At 35.8% G+C, this 24,241-nt stretch overlaps 3 protein-coding genes across 4 annotated transcripts; 1 reads left to right on the top strand and 2 right to left on the bottom strand.

The window, feature by feature from the left end:
- Positions 1-328: 328 nt before the first annotated feature.
- Positions 329-10,596, top strand: LOC130716653 (putative 1-phosphatidylinositol-3-phosphate 5-kinase FAB1D). Of its 2 annotated transcripts, none has more exons than XM_057566642.1 (13): positions 329-640; positions 2,136-2,410; positions 2,513-2,546; positions 2,631-3,284; positions 3,903-4,047; positions 4,119-4,460; positions 5,123-5,968; positions 6,223-6,539; positions 6,959-7,085; positions 7,246-7,398; positions 7,858-9,204; positions 9,446-9,712; positions 10,019-10,596. In XM_057566642.1, the coding sequence occupies exons 2-13, from the start codon at positions 2,173-2,175 to the stop codon at positions 10,334-10,336; spliced, it is 4,788 nt and encodes a 1,595-aa protein (XP_057422625.1). In that variant the 5' UTR covers positions 329-640; positions 2,136-2,172; the 3' UTR covers positions 10,337-10,596. The 2 variants fall into 2 exon arrangements, with proteins under 2 accessions (XP_057422625.1, XP_057422624.1); XM_057566641.1 differs by having other exon boundaries at positions 330-640; positions 2,625-3,284.
- Positions 10,597-13,274: 2,678 nt separating this feature from the next.
- LOC130718715 (probable arabinosyltransferase ARAD2) lies at positions 13,275-16,604 on the bottom strand. Its single transcript, XM_057569347.1, has 3 exons — positions 15,884-16,604; positions 15,316-15,569; positions 13,275-14,106 (listed from the first exon to the last, which is right to left on the bottom strand). Exons 1-3 carry the CDS (start codon positions 16,521-16,523, stop codon positions 13,555-13,557), a joined length of 1,446 nt encoding a protein of 481 aa, XP_057425330.1. The 5' UTR covers positions 16,524-16,604; the 3' UTR covers positions 13,275-13,554.
- Positions 16,605-19,078: 2,474 nt separating this feature from the next.
- Positions 19,079-21,645, bottom strand: LOC130720681 (uncharacterized). The gene is made up of 2 exons (XM_057571360.1): positions 21,373-21,645; positions 19,079-19,629 (listed from the first exon to the last, which is right to left on the bottom strand). The coding sequence occupies exon 2, from the start codon at positions 19,608-19,610 to the stop codon at positions 19,299-19,301; it is 312 nt and encodes a 103-aa protein (XP_057427343.1). The 5' UTR covers positions 19,611-19,629; positions 21,373-21,645; the 3' UTR covers positions 19,079-19,298.
- Between the last annotated feature and the right edge of the window lie 2,596 nt (positions 21,646-24,241).

Below are 24,241 nucleotides of genomic sequence, written 5' to 3'. Positions count from 1 at the left end.
TCACACCAACTTTATTTATAAGAAAATAAAAAATTAATATTTTTTGAAGGACACATCATGTCAGTAAGGACATAATACTTCCTCTCAGAAGCTTGCGTATGTGATTTCCACTTCTGATGTGAGAGTTGCTTTAGTAGACGATATGTAAGCGACCTGAATACCAGAGACATGCCTTATCCCGTCGTGGGCGATCGGAGCCTAACTCGACCAAAATAAAAATAAAAAATTTATTTTCCGAGGATATTTTTTTTAGGAGGCAAGGAAGTTCAAGCAAATAGAGTGTGGGGTCCACAGAAGTGAAAATTTTCTTCGTCGTCTTTGTGATTTCTTTCTTCTTATTCTTCTCCTCTCTCACACAGTTCATTTTTCTCTACTTGTTTTTTCCCCCCAATTCATTCATCGATCAACCCTCTCAACAATTCTTCAAATCTCTTCATTCTATTCCCTACCCTTTTCTCCTTCGCCCAAAAAGATTGCAACTTTGTTTCTGGGGTTTTGTTTCCCTCACTCTTCATCACCAAATTCCTTGCTTGTTGGTGAAAGAAAACAGTGGATTTTTGTGGGCTGAGGGGTTTGGGAACTGCGATTGATTTGCAGGTCACATCCATGTACTTGTTCTTGGGTTTGCTTTGAAGCCAAGGTGTGCATTTCTTCCTAGTTTTTATTAATTTTTTTTTGTTAAATTTCAATTTCAAGCTATGGATTCTTTCTTTAAACGCTTTCCATGGAGCTGAAAATGGCAGTTTTTTTGATGAATCTTGGATTTATATGGAAGGTTTTTTATTGGTAGCAGAGGTTTTGATTGAGGGTTTTTTCTGATTTCTGTAGATCACTCATTTTTGGGTTGTTTTTCTTTCTGTATTTCTGCTTTGAACTCTGATCCATTTTGATTGAGTGTTTGCCATTTTCAAGATTCAGAGGGTTCTGGGTTTTGGTTATTTTTTTGTCTATCTGTTATTGGCATGAGAGAATGTGCATCTGAAATCACTTTTTTTTAGCCTGTTTTGAATCTTCAATCTCAAGCCTATGTGGTACCTTGAATCTTCAGTTTTTATGTGGTTAATGAATCTGGGTGTGTTCAGTTGATTGTTGTACTTTGCTACTGATTCTTTTTGTCTCATATCTCTGATGTTGGTTTTTGTTTGGGAATTGATATGACAAACAAAACCACCGTAATCAATAATTCTTTTGTGTTCTGTTAGACTAGCAATGTTTTCGTGTTCGTTCCCTCCGTTTAATCATTTGACGGAAACCAAGTTTTCTTTCGATTGATTCAGCTTACATCAAAGTTGTTCCAAGTTTTCCTGTTTATTGCATCAATGCACAAAAAAGAAGAAGTTATTTCTCTGGGCGGGGTGTGTTTCATAATTGAATCTATCTTTTTCCTGCAGTAGATCTCAAGCCACACCTTTCTATAGTCTTCTTATAGCCCATGAATTAGTTAGGGCTTAGGATCTTAGTGGAATTGTTGATTCCTTTATCATATTTGTCAATGAATATCTGTTTGACATTGAGTGTTATTGTGATTTTTGGCTGTTATTCAAGTAGATGATGCATTTCCTCTTTTTATTTCATTCTTTAATCGCAATGGTTCTTTTTGTTTATGTGTGTATGATAAATACTCACTTGAATCCTTTTTAAGTGTTGTTTAAGGTAATATATCACCCGATTAACAAAATAATTGATATTCTCATTTCTATTAAAATCGCTGTTTAATTTTCTACTATATCTTGTCTCTTTGATATGTTATCTCTCAGATATTTTCTGTGTTATTAATTATTTAGGTGTAAATAAGGGTGTAATTGAAAATGATAGATAATAGGAACAAAAAAATTCTTGTAAAATAAAACTTAATATGGAATGAAGGCGGTATTAGTTTAGTTAGAAGGGAAAGTACACTTAGTTGAATTTTATGCCTCTTCCCTCCCCCCCCCCCCTCTCTATATACATACATGATAAATATGTATATGTATATTGGAGGATCTGGTTTTATTCCAGTTGGTCTTCATGATGGAATTGGAATATTATCATAACTATCATATTGATTTTTATTGAATTTTTACAAATTAGTTCAATAAAGAGATAGAACTTCAAAAGGCACTCAGTGCTAATATGGAATATGTTACCAATAACAGGTATCTTTTAATAAAGTTTCTGGACAAGTGGGATCGGATGTGTAGTATGTGCCATCATTGTGGTGCAGGCTTGATGGAATCAAATGTAGATGACAAGAAACAGGGTAATGAGAGTAGTGTAGCGATTGGTAAAGTTCCCATCAAACCTTGTAAATTCTGTGGAGAGAAGCTAGGGCATGAAAATACGAAATGGAATAGTACAAGTCCATATGCGACACCACTTATCAGTCCGACTGTATCATTGTCAAGTACTGGTAGCTGTGTGTCCACTTGCAGTATGTTACTATCTCTCTGTTTATTCTTACAATATTAATGATGTGAGTCTTAGATTACAAAATGATCTTAACCCAATCTTTCTTCTATGTCTGATATTTCAGGTGAATTTTCAGTTGATTTGAACTCATTTGACAGGTATTTATGTGCACACTGAGGTTTGAGTATAAAGCTTACTTTAGTTGTGTTCAAATACTTATTTTTTTTTCTTATTAGGTATAGTCGAGAAGAAAAGACAGTTGAAAGTGTCACGGAAGGTCGTGATAATAAGTTGAATGGGGATTCTCAAAATGTGATGGAAAACAACTCCCGAGAAAGCAATAATGACAACCAGGGTTACACACTGAGAGATGTGGAGATTGCACAAGGACATAGCTTTCAAGAAGCAAAAGCTGATGGTTCTGAAAATCCTACGACATCTTCTGCCGAAGAAACTGAATATTCTCTTCCTGATGATTTGGACATCCAAACTTGGGAACTTCCTGAGCCAGAAAACCCACAGGATGATCTGGACAATAATGTGACTTTTAATGACGACGATGATGAAGACCAGGGCATTGGGATTGCTAACTTGGGTGAGCCAACTTCTATGAGTAATTCTAAAGATGAATTAAGTAGGAGCTGTAGCTTCAAAGAGGAAAAACAAAGAGCAATGGAAGAAGTAATGAATGGAAAATTCAAGGCACTTGTAGGTCAGCTTCTTAAATCTGTGGGAGTTTCCTCTTCTGATGGTGATAAGAGTTGGGCGGACATAGTTACATCTTTATCTTGGGAAGCTGCGTCTTTTTTGAAGCCTGGTGCCATTGGAGGTAATGCAATGAATCCTGATGGATATGTTAAAGTGAAATGCATTGCAGCTGGTTCCCGCAGCCAAAGGTAATTTTGGTGCTTCTGTTTGTTGTTTGTATGTATTCATGAGTTATTATTCATCCACACCTCTCAATTATTTTCCACCTTTATTTTCTAGATATTTCTCCCTTCTCTATCAATCAAACCATCTCTCACATGTTTACTTTCTCTCTCTTGTCTTCCTATCTCTCTCCTCCTCCACCTCTTTCTACCTCATCTTTGAGGTGTGAACAAAAGATTATTCGTATTCATATTGACAACAACCTAGATTACACATGATGGTCTTTTTATTTATTAATTTTTTTTGTTTAAAATGTACAATCTTTTTGTGCTACCATGTTTATGGTTTCCAGAAATCTTCATTTGGATTATGTGATTATCAAGGTGTTTTCCCCTAATTATTTAAGATCCCCCCCCCCCCACCCATTTTACCACATAGAGAGTTAACTTATTGCTTATCTTTTCCGTATGACATTTCCTTTTAGCAATAGGTTTCAACTGTTTTACTCTGGTATTCTTTTCCTACTTTTGTTTATGATAGAGTCTTTCTTGTGCTATGATCATTTTAATGGTATTAAGCATATGAATATTTGGCATGCAATTTTATGTGTCCTACCAAATCTTAAGAAAAATGTCTTGTACCAGTCAACTTTTCAAAGGTTTGGTCTTCAAAAAACATGCTGCTCACAAGCATATGCCAACAAAGTACAAAGGTCCAAGATTGTTACTGATCAGCGGCGCGCTTGGCCATTCTATCAATGGGCTGTCCTCATTTGACTCCATGGACCAGGTAAGTTAATTTGATTTGATCCTGTTATTATTAGCATAGGATTCTCTGGCTGATTATTTGCTTACTAACAGGAGAAGGACTATCTTAAATCTAAAATGGATCTTATAGAAATGTGCCATCCAAATGTTATATTAGTGGAGAAAACTGTTTCTCGTGATATACAAGAGTCAATTTTGGCGAAGGGAATGACACTTGTACTTGATATGAAGCTTCATCGTCTGGAAAGAATTGCACGTTGTACTGGTTCACCAATCCTATCGTGTGATAATTTGAACAGTCAAAAGCTGAGACACTGCGACTCCATTTATTTTGAGAAGTTTGTGGAGGAACATGATGGTGTTGGTGAAGGAGGCAAAAGGTCCGTCAAGACTTTAATGTTCATTGAGGGATGCCCTACACGTTTGGGTTGTACGGTATGCTTTTATTTGTGACTTGAAACCTCCATTTCTTATTTATGATTCTAATTCTAAATCTTAAAAACTAATGAGATGGATTCTTCGTCTTCTGTGACACTGCAAATTTGTATTGTGTTTATTTACATAAATTTGAAAGCAAACATTTCTCCGTACTTGAATCCTCAGTCTTTTGGCTTGGGTGTTCAAAGGTTTTGTTTTTGTTGAAGTTAGCATTCTATTATTATTTACATAATATATTGATGCTGTTTTTCACTTTGATAGCAAATAAACTGTATGTTGTTATATACTATGTAACATGTTTGATGAACATTAAAGTTATCCATGCCCTCATTTTCAAAGAATATATACTTCAACGTATCAGTGTACTGTGTGAATGTCTGGGGATTTATGCCTCTTTTATACTTATGAAATTTGAAATAATTTCTGCTTCATTATTATCAACTTGAGTAGTAATTTTTTGTTTTCAAATTGTTCGCACATGATATTTGTTATCTGCCCCGTGCTTGTGTTGGTTTATGATGTCAAATATTGGTGATTTTTACCACCATAATCTGCCATCATATGGATGTGAAGTTGTTGTTTATGGTCTTTCTTACTGAAAATGATTTTTCATCTAAAGTTTTGGGCGCTATTAACTTACGCATCACCTGCAATTGCAGATTTTGCTGAAAGGAACACACAGTGATGAACTTAAGAGGATCAAATGTGTCATGCGATGTGCCGTTATCATGGCATATCACTTAATCCTCGAAACCTCCTTTGTTGTTGATCAAAAAGCAATGTTCTCTACCATTCCTTCTGTGAATGTAGCAGATATCTTGCCAACCAATCAAGAATCCCATGATTCAGCATCAACTAATTCAAGTATTCCATCTCTCGAGTATTCTGCTGAAAATGGAATAATTAGTACTGATATTCCCATACGCAGTGGACTTGATGAAAAAAGCACCGATGGATTGAACTTGGAATCGGAAGGGTTTTCTCCATTTTCTCATGAACCATATAATCCAGCTGTCCTTTCTGGGTTGTCAGCTATTTCATCATCTCTGAAGAAAGTTGTGGGGGACAGTTTCCCCTTTCCATCTTCTGCTCCTTATGCGTCTCTATCAGCATACTTTGGCTTCAATGGAAGGAAACCTGATGATGAAGTCACCAAATCAGTTTCTATTTTGGACTCTGTGGAGGCAGATGAAAATACCAGTATTGAAGTGAAAAATCATTCTAATGAAGTGAAGTTACTTAATGGTGGTCAATCCCTGTCTTTGCCTGTGAACTTAGATTCGAATGAGAATGCAAGTAAAGATGATGATAATGGTAGAAGTGAACTGCAAAGCAAAGATGATATCAATTCGGTGTTGGATTCTCAGAGTATTTTGGTTTTGATGTCTAGCCGGAATGCCTTAAGAGGGAATGTATGCCTGCAAAGTCATTTTTCTCGTATTATGTTCTACAAGAATTTTGATATTCCACTTGGAAAGTTTCTGCAGGATAATCTACTCAATCAGGTTTTCATTGCTCTTCCTCCCCCCCCCCCCCTTCATTGCTTCTTTGCCTTTTCTGGTTGACTAATGGTAATTATATGATTCTGCGTATGATTTCAAAGTAGTTCATTTCTTGAATGCAGTATTAGAGTGAGCAAGGATGACAGTCCTGAAGTTTTCACGGGCAATATAATTTGATACAAATCTTTATTTGCATTGTGTATTTCCTCTGCAAAACGAGTTTGGGTTCTAACTGATTGTTGTTGCCATATATACAGACAAGACTTTGTGAGACCTGTCAAGAACCGCCCGAAGCTCACTTCTATTATTATGCTCATCACAACAAACAACTCACTATACAAGTTAAACAATTGCCCCTCGGAACTTTTTTACCTGGGGAGGCAGAAGGTAAAATTTGGATGTGGAGCCGTTGTGGAAAATGCAAGTCTTGTTCTACAAAGAGAGTGTTGATATCCACCACTGCTCGTAGTCTATCATTTGGAAAGTTTTTGGAGCTTAGCCTTTCTCACTACTCTTCTGGCAGAAAATTGAGTTGTGGCCATTTTCTTGATAGAGATTTTCTCTACTTCTTTGGGTATGATCATCTACATTTTCTTGTTCTGCTGCACACTTATTTTATGTTTATGTTGTTTAGAACATATTCAGTTCATATTTGACTTTTTTTCGAAATGATTTCAAATTTTAGCGACATGATGTATATTCAGTTCATATTTGACATTTGATTTCAACTGATTGCAAATTTGGCAATTGCGTAAGATTGGTTAATTTCATGTTGTATTATTGCAAATTTCAAGTACTACCACACTACTTTTAAGATTTAGGCATGTACCTTACCTTTCTATTCTTGAGTTCGTTTATTCGTATCTTGTGCTCTCTCTACAGAGTCCGTATATTTTGGCTTTAATAACACGAGGAGGGTCGGGAAGAATGTTCACCTGGCTTGTTTATCTATCGTTAATATTTGCTCTTATTGTAACTTTCCTTATCATGCAGACTGGGTCACATGGTTGCTCTGTTCAGATATTCTTCTGTCACTACTTATACTGTGTCAATGCCTCCTCAAAAGCTTGAGTTCAACTGTGCAATTCGGCAAGAGTGGCTTTTGAAAGAGATCCAGAATGTATGTTTTCTATTAGGCTATTTTGATGTTACTATTTCTTAGATTTGTGGAGGCTAATATACATATATATATATATATATATATATATATATATATATATCCTAATTCTCTTGAATTCCCTGCACTAAATTTACCTCCTTTTTATTTTTTATGTTTTAAGGTATACACGAAAGGCATATCACTATTTACTGAAGTTGCAAACTGTTTGAAGACAGTACAATTTGATGGATCAGCTACCTTCACCCTTGGAGGACCAATAGAAAAGTTCTCTGAGGTTGAAAAGATGTTAAAGCAAGAGCGAGAAGGGTTTGAGGTTAGCTTTCTGTTAGTAAATGATTTTGACATTTCATGTAAAATCAACTATTCTTCAAATTTGATTGTGCTTCTCAATGGTGCAAGCTCCAAATATCTCTTTTCTAGCTATAACTTGTAAATTTGGATTCCTACCTAACTTACTGAAAACCGTTGTCTAATGGAGATCAGTTATAGTGGAAATAAGATGCTAAGGCTTGGAGTGATGACATAGTTTGTAATAGTAATACTATATAAATTTCAAATGTAATATTGCTATTATTACATCTCTAATCAGAAGTTTCAATGCCAATATATATGATTTAAATCATAGTGCAACATATGAAGCAGAATGATTTAATTTGTTACAACTTACAAGTGATACATGAGTTTAGGATTTTCATTTCTTTTGAGTTTTGATTCAAGTTTTCCATATTATGATCACTATGCCTTCTTCCTTTGACATGTGTTATGTTAACAGGCAACTATCAAGAATGCTGTTGCTAAGATTGGTGATTCAGACCGGGCTGCCTTCCAACTTCTCAGTCTAAACCGATTGATGTGGGATCTTCTTGTAGAGTCATGTGTATGGGGTCGACGCTTATGCTCATTACACTCGCTTGATCATTTAAGAATTGAATCCAATGTCTCTGAGAAAGTTGTACAAGAGCATAGTCACTCAAAGGTGGAAGGTACTGCTGGTAGAGAAAATAGTTCTGTGGATAATTTTGTGGAAGATGACAATCTTAGTGGGGGTGGCAATATAAAAACATCAGTCACATCTGTGGAAGGAAATGATCTTCAAATAAAGGAAATTCCTATTAGTGGACATCTTCCTGAATGTAATGAACAGGATGATGATTTGAGATCAAAGAGATCGTGTGACCAAAATTTGAATCTGAGTCTAGATGTTGCAGCAGATGCTACTCTCCTGGAAAAGGATTTTGCTAATTTGAATAATCAAGTACATGAAAATTTCCCAGTTGCCACAAATATTCAAACTACTCTTCCAAGTGCTGATTTGAAGGTATTAAACAGGAGTGCTTCACCGCATTCACCTATTTCCAACTTGCAGGATTCAAATGAGTGGTTTTGGAAACCATTTTCTGACATTTGGCAGATAGGTGTTAGGGAATTCCAGAGAAGATTCTTTCAAAAATTTGAAGCTGTAAGCAGTTCTATTACAGAATATCTACCCACAGCAAGTCAATTTATCACTGAGGAAGGTACAAGGTTGCACATCCCTCTCAAGTCAGATAATCATATCATGTCTGACTTTGAGGGAGAACTCTCAAGCATAATTGCTTGTGCACTAGCTTTGTTGAAAGATTCGTCTGAGGTGACAGAAGTTGATGAGGATGTGAGGAGAGAAAGTGAAATAGCTGCTTCAAAATCAATGGAAAGTTCTTCAGATTCAGATTCTGCTCAGTCTACAGTAACCAGTTCTTCAGAAGATTCGCGAGCTTCTCGTGCTGCAGATAACCATAGCATAGAGATTCCTATGGGTTATGCAAAATCACTTGGCAGGGAAAAATATTCAGTAACATGCCATTTTGCAAAGCAGTTCCGTGAGCTAAGAAGTTGGTGTTGCCCATCTGAGCTTGATTATATTGCTTCTTTAAGCCGCTGTAGGAATTGGGATGCCCAAGGTGGAAAAAGTAAGTCGTTTTTTGCAAAAACTCTTGATGACAGGCTCATCATTAAGGAAATCAAGAAGACAGAACTTGAATCATTTTTGGGGTTTTCTTCTCTGTATTTCAAACACATGAGAGAGTCATTTGGGTCTGGAAGCCAAACATGCCTTGCCAAAGTTTTGGGGATATATCAGGTTGGTGTAATGTTTTGTACATACCTTTTCTCTTTGCCATTTGCCAAAATTTTCTTGTTTTATGGAAAACAAGTCATTTGCCATAGGCTATTCATTAAGAAGTATTTGGATTTAAATGGTCTGTCATTACATGTTTTATGATAGGATTATCTTGTCGCATGATCCATATAGCAAACCTTACCTAGTGGAAAAAGGTTTCAGTTGTTGTATGGTATTTTTAAGTGTTGCATTCTCTATGCAGGTTACTAAAAGACACATCAGAAGTGGAAAAGAGGTTAAACAAGACCTCATGGTGATGGAAAATCTTACCTACAATCGAAATATTACTCGCCAGTATGATCTTAAAGGTGCTCTTTTTGCTCGGTACAATTCTGCAGCTGATGGTGCTGGAGATGTTCTTTTGGATCAGAACTTTGTGAATGACATGAACTCTTCTCCATTATATGTTAGTCATAAAGCCAAGCGTGTTCTTCAACGGGCTGTTTGGAATGACACATCTTTTCTCAATGTAAGCCTAAGTTTTTTTTTTCTTTTCTTTTCTTACCAGTGCTCTAGCATCTCCAACCAGTTAATATAAGGAAATGAATTAGGGAAGAGACTACAAGTTGGTAGTATCTTTGAATTTGATATAAATTTTTGTACACGGGGAATCTTTAGTTTACAACTGGAGCTTGGTTCTTTAATTCTCATAACAAACAGTATATATGAATCATATTGTCATTGTTCTCATATTTTCCTCAAATTTGTTCTTGTTTGGACTTTCTTTTAGCTGGCTCTCTTGTTTCTAATTCCATCGCTTGCTAAAAATATGCAGTCAATCAATGTGATGGATTACTCCTTACTTGTTGGAGTAGATTCTCAGAAGCGCGAGCTTGTCTGCGGGATTATTGATTATCTCAGGCAGTATACATGGGACAAGCATCTTGAAACATGGATGAAGACTTCACTTGTTGTGCCTAAGAATGTTTTGCCAACTATAATCTCTCCAAAAGAATACAAGAAGAGGTTCAGAAAGTTTATGTCTACATATTTTTTGAGTGTTCCAGATCACTGGTGTTCTCAGAAATCCCCTGTTCCTTGCAAACATTGCTGCTCAGGGGAGGAAGATGACTCTTCCCAACGAAAGGCCTAGCACAAGGGTTCCAGATGGTTTATCTGCCTAAATTTTTTGATTTGATTTCTCAGAAGAAATTATACAAATTGATAGTTTTTGCAATGTATATACAGTCAATATTGTTCATACAACTAGCCCTGCTATGCTGCAATTTTTAGCAAATTTCTGGGGATATCATATACAAATTTTTAGCATGCGATGAGTCAATTTTTTGTAAAGTGCCTAAGCAAAATGTAAAGGTTCATTTTGAATGAATGAGAAGTACAGTTCCTAGCTTACATTTTTTTCACTTATGAGCTTGTTATTGCTACTTTAAGAATAGTGTTATATAATGAGAATTTTTATGGACACATGCTTTGATTTAGATAAGATAAAGTGATAAACAATATTTTATATATAGTCAATAAAGGAATTTATTATTCATTGACATACATCATAACCAATGAAAGAGGAATAAGGATCGGGATCTGGATCGTAAGATCGATCTGCAAGGGTAATTTCGATCTGAATCGTAAATCAAGTGGATCGCATTAGGATCAAGTTCTTTGAGGTTTTAATGGATCAGATTTTAATTGAGTGTTTTTAAAAAAAATTCTAGTTTGGCTCACTAATTTAACCAATAGTCAATACCCATTTACCCACTCATTCCAAACCCCAGTTTTACTTTGAATTAGAAACAGTGAAATGTGCATTTGTGATCTCACGTACATTCATTGGAGCTGTCAAACTTGGGTCATTGCCAACATGGTTTTCTTTCCAATGGTTGTCCCTTAGCTTTTCTTTCTTTTTTGTTGTTATTTGGCCTATGTGCCTCTTGTTACCGGTTCTGTTTTTCTCTACTAGTAGGGTTAGTGGAGGGGCGGGGTAGCTAGGTTTTGGTTGGAGGTCTCCTCCCAAGTCTTTGTTTATTACTCCCTTCCCTCCGGTCCTATTTATAAGCAACAAAAAAATTTTTTACATAGTTTAAGAAATGTAGTTAAACTAGATAAAATGCATTAAATTTGTCTTTAATCAAAATAAACTTCCAAAATTACCCTTTGTTATTAGTGTTGGAAAGTGAGAAAGAGAGAGAATAATTAATGAGACACATTTTACAAGTTAGAATTAATAAGGGCATCATTGGAAAAAAATAATTAATATAGCTCAAACTTTCATTTGGTTCTTATAAAAAAGACCAAGATTTTTCTTCTCTTTCATGCTTATAAATAGGACCGGAGGGAGTACTTCTGTTTTTGGTGGTATCCTTGTACTGGTCTATGAACATTTTATCTATATAATTTGAACTTAAAAAAAAACCTTATGAATATATCATTATGTCTTTACTCATAATTTAAGAAACATAAGAACTTGTGTTTCTTATTGTTAATCATGAACAATTTTTGTTCTATAGGTGACTTTTTATATATGTGTATTTTATTAAATACATATTAGCGTTTCTTGTAGAATCTTACGATAAGATCTCGATCCTCTGATCTTCGATCTTTTATCCCCCTGTCGATCCTACGTAGGATCCCGATCCTGACTACCTTGAATGTTTCATTCACACATCTCTCTCAGGTGGAATGAAGAGAGATAGGAAGAAAAGAAAAAGTAAAAGAGAGAAAGTATGAGATGTGATAGATGATAAGATGAGAGAGATAAAAATAAAAATAGGTGAAAATGAAGTGTTTAGAAAATGATGTGTGTATATATCATTATTGATTAAAGAGCTTTTGAATTTGATTGTACTTTTTATGGGAATTACATCACAATTGCAAGAGGGTTATGAAATGGCCATGTTAATCATGATTTTAGTTTAACCATCATGATTTTTTCGAACGAGTTTTGAAACATACACGTATAAGATTACGACCAAAATGTTGTCTATTATGTACATTACATTTATGTTCTTCATTCTTTGAGTATTTGTGTGATACATGTAATCCATCCCTCTTTTTTTAACGTTTTGATGATATATTGGATGAGAAAGTTGGTCCCTATCTAAATTTTCAGAATCTGATCATATTACTGCTTGAATCAGATCATTTTACTGCTTTTTTGCAGCAAAAAAAGATATTATCACCAAAATAATGGCTACCCATTTGAGGAAGGTGATGAATGCGTTGATGTCCCTATATCCCACTTTTGTGCTCTAATCATGAACAGTATGAAGATGAGTTCCTTCAAGTGTTCTTACATTTTTTAATGGAGAGAAAACATGAGCTTTTGTCCATCAAAAGGAATCAAGCAGGGAGGCCCTATATCTCGCTATATGTTTTATAAGCTTATCAATGTTTGAGATTCCTTCCTAAGAAACTTGCTGGAAGGGGTTCTTCTTTAAACATATGAATCATGAAGTCAAAAACATTGTCCAAGTTAAGAGCAAAGTGTGTTGCTGTAGAAGGAAAAGCATAATCCTACAAGAATTTTCATTTCAACTGAAGGAAACCCCAAAAAGAAAAGGGTCTAGAAAGACAAATAACTTGTTTACTTGAAGATATCCTTATTACACCTGCACTTAAGGACTATACTACAAACCTCCTCTTCCACACATCTCCTGAAGCCTCATTTTTTTTTCTGGGAATTCTTATCACTGCTTTATGGAGATGAGCAACTCCAGCCAGTGAAATCATGATTGCTCAATATGATCAGAGTGAGGAAGATTATTATGATCTTGATTATTATGACATTGATGAATGTCACTACTTCTATGTTATCAATGCAATACTGAGTGGAACTGCTATGCTCAATGTTCTCTTACCCACAGTCACCATCCTTTGCCTTCAGCATTTTTGCACCAATCCTTACAAATGATGGCCAATGCAGCACACTGTTATTGTTAGCACACTAGTAGCTCCATTTTTTTTTTCTTTTGAAAGTTAGTAGCTCCATTGAATGTTAGCTAAATTGCATATAACCATTCTCAGGGAAAAATTAAGAGATAAATTGGCGAGAACAAATACTAAATAGAAACAAATTTGTCAATCAATATTTCATTGCGATAAGCTATCAGGCTGCAATACAAAGAGAACAATGTAAACATGTAATGTAACTTCGGGTACAACAAGAATGAAGTGAAAATGAAATATTGAGTAAAATCCCAGTCAATGGCAACTAATTGCTCCTATACCATTCACATAAGTATGCATAAAAAACTTAACACCTCCCAAAAGTGCCATTCTGGTGCAAAATCTAACTAGACATCAACCCATATCTCTGATCCTTTGAAGAAGAGAAAAAGAAAGGAATGGTTAAATTCAAGTGCAATGACAACGACGTGGAACTGATACACCAGGTGGTTTTCTTTTCTCTCGAATTATGGCTTCTTTAATAGCAGGCAGTTTTTGGTGAACTTTCTTCCATATATGATTCACTGCACCATCCAAAGGTATAGGTCCAATACCACCTTGGTGACCATTATCGTAGACACACATGGGCCGTACCTGAACCATGTTTTGGCGGAACCTGTCTTTCTGTTCTTTTGAAAAGCTTTGAAGATGATTGACTAGCCAACTTGGTTTCAGGGCATCACCCACTGCCACGAAAACGGAAAATTCGGAATAGTCCACCATACCTTCAAATGGGAGCTCAATGTTGTCACTGATAATAACAGGTATACAAAGACTCTGAACGGCATCAAAAAGTCGGCATGAAGTAGGTGTATCACCAGCTGGATGGAGGCAAAACTCTGATGTTCGCATCCCTCGTATCGATTGTTCTTTCCCAGTTGCATTAGGGAAGCCTTCCTCCATTATAACACCAGGCTCATTAATCAGTAGATCCCATAACTTCTCTCTAATCAGGCCTCCCTGTAAATTGCATAGTTTTTCAATGAGATAAGCACGGAACACATTGCCTTAGCTTTTCACAACTAGAAAGTCCAGTATGATCAAACTTCGATTGGATGAGTACACAAATAAACTATCGGTATCTATTTATAGCAAAACACTAGTTGGAATTGACTTTCCAGTGCTTCATTGAGCAGGAATACTTTAACTTAACACTCATATTTGACCACAAGAAAAAGAAAGAGGCAGAGAATTCACTTCAAGGAAGTCAAATATTTACCATCAACATTATTTGATAGGCAATAGGCTTTTTATCCTAGTCTATCAATGCAGATACACAGTCTCTTAAATGAAAAGGCAATGAGTAAAACTTGACTATAAAACTGGACATTTTCATTAACAAAGTTCTTGAAACAATAGTAAATATCGGAGATGAATTCTCATAGGTTTGAAACAATTCATGCATGCACAAATAAATAACTTTGCAGTGTCCAAAAATAAGGATTTCTTTGGAAAACGACTGATAAGCTAAATAGCCAGTAATTCATAGTTGAAAAAACAAATTTTTAGTTAACTTTGTCAAGAGTTCTCACTGCACAAACCATTCACTTAGAACATTGTAGACAGCACTGTGCTTCCCACTAGCAGATTTTTCAGTAACCCAAAATGTCACTAAATAGTCAAGACTCAAGAAGCATATTTTCCCAGATGGAAGATAGGATAAGAACTTACTCTGCTTGTGAGAAATGATATATGGCAAAAATTCAAAACCATATGCACATATTGCTAACATGCTATCGTTAGCAAGCATTATATCAAAACATTTGCAAGTGATGATGTACACCTAGTGGCATATCCCAATTCTTTCAACAAGACAGGTAAAGAGTAATATCCCAGATATTCTCAAATTTATTGCCCAATAATTGAATAAAATGCTTTTATTTTGGGGATGGAGACACTAGAGGCTATTTTAGTATAATTTTAAGACGTAACAAATAAAACATAGAATGGATAAAGACGATATTGCTACAACCAGCAGCTAAGATTAGCTGATATCAAAGGTGCTTATGTGATAAATCCACAAAGAACAATTACAATGAGACAAAAAGAACAACACTCACACAACAATTTTGATCACTTGAAACAACAAAGTAGTCAAACAATCCAGTTATAAATAAGTCATGGAAAATGCTGAAGTTAGAAACACATACAAAAAGAAACAATACTGACCCGGTGCCTATGTTTAGCTCCCTTAAAATACAGAAGATGGTGGCGCTTCTGGTTCTCTGACAACTGCAACCTGGGAAGTAAATGAGTGTATGGCACAATCACATCTTTAAGCACCGAAACCTGGGTGTGTTGAATCATTTCAGATGAGCTACAGTTGGATGATTTTGAGTCAAGTCTGTACCAACCACCGAAATCCACGACAAGGAGAATCGCTGGGGCTATCTCATCTTTAACATGCCACATTGCAACTGGGTCTGCCAAAGAATGCTTCAGTTTTTAACATAACCTGACAATTCAAAGACTAAATCATAAGCTGGTAACAGCATCCCAGAGAATTTAATTACACCTTTTGCATTTCAATATTTGCATTACACCACTCATATTATCCTTAACACCATCATAGCCAACACAAATCACTTACAAAAAAATACAAAAATTGGAGAAAATTTAAACAGAACCCTCATTTCAGCAAAGCATTCATTGCAATTAATTCACCACCTTGAACCTTCTTCAGTGACATTTCACCTTAAAATTCTCAAAAACAGAGTTGCAAGCACAGAAAACATACCAGTGAGCACAAAAACATGGTCTCTGCCACCAGAACGGTTCCAAGCTGGTGTTTTCTTGAGAAAATCCATAACCTCCCTCTGCCTCTGATAATCCTCATTCCCAACCTTCTTCCTGAACGCACCTTTCGCCATACCCAGTTGCATTTCAGCGCTGATAGTGGCGAAGAAGGGAACGAAGACCACGTCGGCGTCACGTGCGTCAAGAACCCGTTTTGCGAACGACCCAGTTCGCAATTCGGGTCGGGTCATCAGATCCCCCATGATCCAATACTCCGCGCTGTACTGTTTGATCAGTGGATTCTCAGGGTACGGTGGAAATTCTAGGGTTTTGCCCAAATTGCTCGATCGAATCTCATGGTCCAGGTCGCTGCCGAGTCGGGAATCGCCGTCGATGGACCAGTAGCGGTTCAGGAGGCCGTAGTTGAGGGATCTGGGAAGCTCGGCTACGTAGACATTGATGCCGGAGTTTGTGGGAGATTGAAGAGAGAGAGAAGAGTGTGAAGTGGTGGTGGTGGTGGTGGTGGAGGAGAAGAAGATGAAGAATATGAGAGAGAGAACAGAGAGAAGGGTGAAGAAGAGGAAGAGTGTGGGAACAGAGAAGAGAGCATTTTTGTTGTTGTTTTTTGGAATCAGAGGCATTGCTCTGTTTTTCTCTGTTTCTTGTTTCTGTGATTTTTGATTCACTTGTTATCAATCCTTTCCAATTCTGAAACCATGTTAGTTAAGGATACTACACTCAACCTTCTCCAGGCTCATTTCTTTCTTTAAAATCATTTTGAAAAAATAAATCAAAATATGATTGATTTAGGCTCCGTTTGGAAGAGCTTATTTGAGCTTATCTGATTGTGTAAGCGCTTATGTCATTGTTTGGAAGAGCTTATGCAAACAGCTTATTTGAGCCTACCATAAGCTGTTTTGAGCTTATTTTCATAAGCTACTTATGAAAAAGAGCTTATGCTTATATATAATTTATTTTCAATTTATTTCAATAAACTTTTTAAAAGAGCTTATGAATAAGCGCTTATGACCATAGGCGCTTAATTAAGTTGTTTTTCGAAACGGGACCTTAATAGTGAAAAATGACTATGGTAAGATAATGTAAATGCCTAAATGGCACCAGCTGTGAAACTGTGATTTATTTCTTGCAAGCATGTAACATATGTATCATCTCACATTTGACATTTCTAATGTTTTTTTTTTTTGACATTTCTAATGGGGTAAATAGTCAAGTTGTCCCTGAATGTGTCCACCGCATTCAATTTCGTCCCTAAACTTTAAAAATGTCGCCCGTGGTCCTTGGAAGTGGCAAATCTCCCTCATCAGCAGTCCCTGGTTAAAAAAAAGTCACGGACGTTAACGGAAGGCTGAGTTGTAATTTTTTTTTGTTAAAGGCTGAAGCTTATGTGGCATTTGAGTGTTGGGAATGTTTTAAAAACTTCAATTTAGTCCTTGTAGTTGAAAAAAATTCTTTTTCTCCCCATCTTCCTCTACCTCTCCCCACCACCATCACCCTCTCCCCATCTCCATCTTCTTCATCCTTCTTCTTCTACCCACCCTCATCTCCTCCATCTCACGCTGTCCTTCACCCCGACCCTTTTTCCCTTCCAAAAATCAAAATCTTCAACCCAAAATCACAAAACCAAGAAGGAGAAGAAGAAAGAAGACGCGGTTTGGTTCTCCACCGACATCTCTGCTCTTCTGATTCCATCTTCTCCATCTGCGCTTGTCTTGGCCAATTTTCTTTCCATCTGCTTCTGGAGGAGCTTGATTTCTTCCAATGACATCCTGTAACGCCAATTGACATCAGTGTAATTGGATAAGAAAAATGAAACCCTAACATAAAGTTCCCAAATCAGAATGAAAAAAAATCGATTTTTAATTTTTTTTTGGTTCAAATGAAAGGGAAAAGTGAAACCTTCTTTCTCGTTCTTCGTCGGATTCCTTGTTGTCTTGAGATTGTGGGAGTTGATCTCCTCCAGCTCAGTGAAGGTAAAATTTCTTTGTGTTTGTCATCTTTCAATCTTCTCTGTTTTTATCGAGAAACCCATTTCATTAAAAAAAAAATCATTGAATTTTCAATTTTTGCATTTTGTTTAACCTATAAAATTCTGGGTTTCTTTCTTGTGATGTTTGATTCACACAAGTCACACACTGGTTTCCAGATCGTGTTTTTTTTTTTCTTTGGTTATAGGAGAAGATAAAACCGTGGCCATTGATTTGTATTCCCTTTTCTACATACACTCTCTTCTTAATTTATTTGGTGTTGGTTCGATTGATTTTGTTCTGATTTCGTTGAAAATTTTATGGAAATTTGGAGGGGGGTGTTTGGGAGGGTTTTTCCCCAATTTTTTGAGGTGTTGGTGGAAGTGGGTTTCGGTGGTGGTGGTGGTGTTGGGTGAGAGGGGGGATTTGGTGGTGGTCGTGCTTGGTGTTGCTTCAATGGTATTGGGTTTCTTATTTTGAAGGTTGGGTTAGGAGGAAGAAGATGAAGGTTGGGTAGGGACCAATTTGACCACCATTTGAGCCTATCAGCGTCTGACATGTGTCCTGTGAATTTCATTTTTGGATAGAAAACAAGTAATTTCCACGTCAGCACTCCCGGATGGAAAAAAAAAATTTACATCACTACTTCTGTTAACATCCGTCACTTTTTTTAACTCAGGGACTACTGATGAGGGAGATTTGCCACTTTCAGGGACCACGAGCGACATTTTTAAAGTTTAGGGACGAAGTTGAAGTCGGTGGACACATTTAGGGACGAACTTGGCTATTTACCCTTTCTAATGTTATTATGAGGGAGGTGTGGCATTACAAAATATGACCAAATGTTTTTTCTTAGAAAGTAAAATATGGCCAAATGTTAAGAAAATTGTAGTTTATTGAAGGAAAAAAAGTGTAGTTATTTGTGGGTTATGCGTTTTTAAATGCGATTTGTGTGATATTGGTTAAGCCTAAGCAAGTATACCAAACCTGGAAAGAGCTTTTAAGAAAGCAGAAAGCTACTAGAATCAATTTCAGAACTTGGAACCTGCTCAAAGAAGTTTTTACTCAAAATTAACTGACTTCATAGTCTATTGCAGAAGAGTTTCTAAACATGCACTCGTAGTGTTCACTTTCATAGTCATTTTCTGTCGGTGGGTTCTTTCATGGTAGATATTTCCTTTTGGATGAAGAATTTTAAAATGGATGTCATGAAGCGAAAGAGCAATTCCAAAACAAATTGAAACAATGTCTTCAATATATACAAGAAAACTGGAGAGGGAATTAAGGAAAACCGATAACAAAATTGAAAGTAGCAATGTCATATTGTCACATCATCCTCTGAACTATGGCACAAGAAATTTTCCCCAGAAATATATAGAGAAAAACTATTGTACAAGAAAAGTCTTAGTCTTTTCTGCCGCATATTGTTCACTAAGCCATTACAACTTCATCAAAATTCCAATCTTGTACAATGTCCCTCCTCACGGCACGACTTCGTACAAGCCGAGGAGCGCCGGGGATCTCACTGTTACTGGAACCAGTAGGTTGTGGGGTGACTTTGGATGATGATGATGAAGCAAGAAAAGAGTGTGTTGCAGGGTGTTGAACAGATACTCTCCTTGTTAAGCAATTGGAAATAGCAGAACATCGTCCTTCGTTTTCTGAACTTGAAACAGTTCTCCTGAAAGAGTGTGATGGAGATGGACTATCCACACTATGGCACACAAGACATGCCAGACTCATTCTGGCTCTCTGGCTTCACCTGCCATTCATATCAGAAATAAAACTTCGCATCAGTCAACAAATAAAAGTCTCAATTAAAATGAGATTTGATTTCCACATCAATAGACATTCAACCTAGCACCTAGAGTGTTTAGTATGAGATCATTCAACCATCTAGTTTATAAGGGTCTCAAATTTCTAAGCTAACTTCAATTTCAGAAACTAAAAAAGTACAGCATATATAAATTAATTCTAATGAGCATATTGTAGATTAGGTATTACTATTAGACATGTAAAAAATTGTTTGTGCATCTAATCTCAAAGACTGTAACTTTGTAAGCATATTGTTGTCATTGCAAATGCCACAGTGCTGGACTTTGGAGCCTTTTCATCCTCATTTATTCATTTTAAACAAGCCTCATGTTTCAAACCCTACCATATACCATAAGGACATTTTGATTTCTGATAACCAAAATAAGATAGACCATTAATAACATAAACATCATGTTGGAAGAACAAAACGTCCACTTTACCGAAGTATTTCTTTTTCATTAAAAAGTTTTGCAACATAAAAAACAACTTGCAGTCAAACACTACGCACCATATCAATAAGAAACAAATCAGTCATCTAAGTTTTTTAGTGTTCTCACACCACAAAAGGGTGAGGCAACAAATATGATGATTATCAATATCATAGTACCTCTTCTTTATAGAATCACATATTTCATTGTATTGAAGAGCATAGTAACTACATTAAAACCGGATGATCAATCAGACTCAAGTAACAACATTCTGTTTTTCTATGACAAGGTCAGATTGGCAATATGCAACACTCAAGAAACTGCTACGGTTGATAAGGGAATTTTTCCAGTACTTCTTAAAGCATGACACCTGATATGTAAGAGAGATGTAGCAACTCCAGAGGGAGCATGATACAGTACTTCAACCTCAAATAATTGAAACTGCCAAATGGAATGGACATATAACCTCTGTAGACTTACAGATGATTTGAACAGTAAAAGATGGAACATGGCAAAAGTTAGAAGAAAACTGGGAAAAGGTTAATAATTCTCAAAGATTCAGCAGCTGAAGAGCCAAAATTAGTTCAATGATAGATGAACTAGAACTAGCTTGTAGGGTATTTTTTAAACAACCCAAACCCAAGCATATTAGAATTCATTCACAGCAAAACTGACTCCTTTCTTTTGCTTCTTCCACTACTTGCAAAACATGGCTCAATAACTTCAAATTTCTTACTTACATCAAAACAAGTTGCTCATGCCAATTTAATCTTTATTATTTATTCCCCCACTCCTATTTATTCCTCCTGAAGATTTTTTATTTACACTGTTCATATAACCTCACTTTATATTCACAAAAGTTATGAACTGAAAGCTTTCCATCAAAACACCACACACCAGATCCCAGCACAATGCAAACTATGACAAGTTACTAAGCATCCATAACACCCAGAAATAAAAACTTAATTAAAAATTAAAATCGACAACTTGGTTTCAGCATTTCAATCACGGATCCAACGAATTTAAAATTCACAAAAATAACGCAAGTATCAGGATCCAAATCAAAATCATCGTAACCCACAAGACAAGATCACACATGCATGAATCTTAAGATCAGCAAAGACAGGATCTAACACAAAATCAGTGAAATTAACAAGAACCTGGAAAAGGGTAATTCATTTCGACAAAAAAGATAATAAATTTAACAAAAGATTCAAAAGGGCATGAAGGAAGAAGAAGAAAAAAGGGTCGGAGACACAAACCTGGTTTTCTCCGAGTGTAGTGTAGAGAAGGGACAAGACAAGAGAGTTTACGAGGAAAAGGAACTGGTTGTGTTGTGTTGTGGTGTGTTTACTGCGAAACTTGCCTTCTATTTCGGTTTGGATTTGGATTTGGATTTGGATGAAGTTAAATTAATTATATGATGACATGAATCTCAGTGAGTGAGTGAGTGAGTGAGTAAGTGAGGAAAATGAGAATTTATGGTCAATTTGTTTGAGAAAATCTTGGACTAGTTGGTTGTTGTTTGTTGCTGTTATGAAAACAAACTCTATTTACTTAATGTTGTTGTTACTCAGTAACTAACTATATCCAATTATGTTAATCTCACCGTCCTATTTTACCTATTAAACATGTTAATCTGTAGTCTAACTTTCCTGTTAAGACCAACCTAACTCTAGGCCTTAATTGCTAAGTCAAGCTTCAAGTTAGAGTTTAATGTTCCCAAACATCCATTTCATTAACTATTAAAGAGCAACTTGGGACCAAAGGATGACAAGATTGAATAACTAAACATGTGTTTAGATTTAGGTTGAACTCGACGAGGATTTGCATTGAAGATTGAAGATGATAAAATCTTATCTGTTTGTATGTTGGGTTACGCGCGTGTTTTCAATCTGATGAGAAACCAAATGGATAGTAAATTAATGTGAGAGATTAATCATGTGATTGTTTATTCGTTATTTTTTTTGTTACAGAAGAACTAGCTAACAACATCTAGATACAAACAATCATAAACGAAAGACAGTGGTCTAGCCCAAACTTGGATCGGTGTACCACTTTTCCCCGTCTCACGAGCTAAGCAATCAGCAGTATTATTCGTTGTTTGTTAATGCTTTGATAGACACTAGTCTAGGTATTTAAAGATAATAATCACGAATGGTTTACTGTGATATATATATATATATATATATATATATATATATATTTAAAGATAATTAACTTTAATTTAGTTTATTTTTAGATTTTATATCAAAATTTTCCTAGATCCTTCGCGATCTTTTATGGGTAAATGGTCATATTGGTCCCTGGATGTTCGCACCGACTTCAGAATCGTCCCTGGATGAATTTTATTAGGCTCGCGGTCCCCAGATGTGGCAAAAAATAGTCATATTAGTCCCTGACGTTAAAATCCCCTAACATCCGTTAACCCAATTAATAAAAGTCAACATTATCTTTCTAATTTTCTTTCACTTTGGTCCCTTTCTTCTTTCTTCCACCCTCTTCACCCCCTGCTTCCATCATTTTCACCAAAATCCACCCCCATCATGCTTCAGAAACCCAGAACGTAAACCCACAATCTTCACCTCCTTCATCTTCATCTTGTTCATCTTCACTTTATTCATCTTCATCCCCTTCTTCCATCATCTTCACCAAAAACTCCTCCCCTTCTTCATCAACCCATTCCCCTTTTTTTTTCTTTTTTTTCATATCATCATCATCAACACTCTTCTTCTCCTTCTTCAATCAGTCATGCCCAAACCTTCTCTCCCAGATTTAACACAAACCCAACTCAGATTTAACACTAAATTCTTCCAAAAGAATTATAAAATTTTAGGTGGTGTCATGACAGAGGTAGCACTCCCTGCTTCCGCTACTGGGTGTGACAATTTGTTTAGCAAGATGTTCTTTGAGTAGACAAATGAACCTTGATTTTATGGCCTCGTGATGCAAAGGCGGAGCATAGTTTGTGTGATGAGTGTGGAATCTATAAAGTACACTTTAACGCTCAAATCATATTTGAAAATGTCTGAATTTGAGAAGAACAATATAAGAGAAAAAATGAGTCTCATTGATTTACATTGCTATATTATACTTTTGGTTCTTCTCATCTATTCAATTTCTACGTGTTATTTGTCCTCCTACATGTCATAACTTAATGGTACATTGTGCGACAAGTCAACATTGGTTCTAGCAATTGGACCATAGTTTTATCTGCTTAACTGCAATAGTTTACTCAGCTAGTTACACAAATGGAAGCTTGGTCTTCCTTTCATTCAATTTGAAGCCTTTTTGTCATATGTGGGCCTTGATCGTCTTGGGTCGGCCTAATGGCTTTGACCATTTGGTTTGATCTCGACCCATAGCACTTATGTTGAAGCTCTTGTTATATTTCGACCAAAAAAAAGCTCTTGTTATATTAATTAGATATAAGTTTGGTTTGATTAGATTTAACAACGATTAAGTTCATTTATTTTTCAAATAATATTTATCATCTATTATATTCTTTGATTGATTAATCTTTATACCAAAATGAGTAGATCTCACATCTCATTTTTTTATCAATTTTTTTAATAGGTAAATATTAATGTTAGTTGTTAGTAAATTAGTCTTTCTCAAGGTTCGAACCCTGGATCTCCCACCCTTCATTCTACCCAACCCTTATGTTTATAACTCTTACTACTAAATCTCGTATGAGTGAATGACCGGCCTTGTAGATATATAAACTTCATCTTCTTTGAAGACTTGGTGTCTTTGAAGCTAACACACTACGTCTTATTTAAAATAGTCTTCGAATTTTAGACTCTGTTTGGTAGAGTAGAGAGAAATAGAATGGAGAGAGTAGAGAAGAGAGAATTTGAGTAGAGAGAAATATGTGAGAAATAGAGTAGAATTTGAGGTTGTTTGGTATGATAGAGATAGAAAAAGAAGATAAGAGAAAGAATGAGGTGGATGAAAGAGAAAAAATTATTTTTAATGCTAAATGACATTTTTACCCTCAAATCTATAAATATTTAATTATTTTAAAGTTGATCAAATGTGCAATATTGGAAAGTCCAAAAAAGGTGCAGATATGGCCAACTTCTTCTCAACTTCTTCTCATTTTAAGAAGACTCTAAAAAGTTGGAGTGG

Source organism: Lotus japonicus, chromosome 5 (assembly GCF_012489685.1).
Source record: "Lotus japonicus ecotype B-129 chromosome 5, LjGifu_v1.2".
NCBI lineage: Eukaryota > Viridiplantae > Streptophyta > Magnoliopsida > Fabales > Fabaceae > Lotus > Lotus japonicus.
This window is presented reverse-complemented; position numbering and strand designations above follow the sequence as displayed.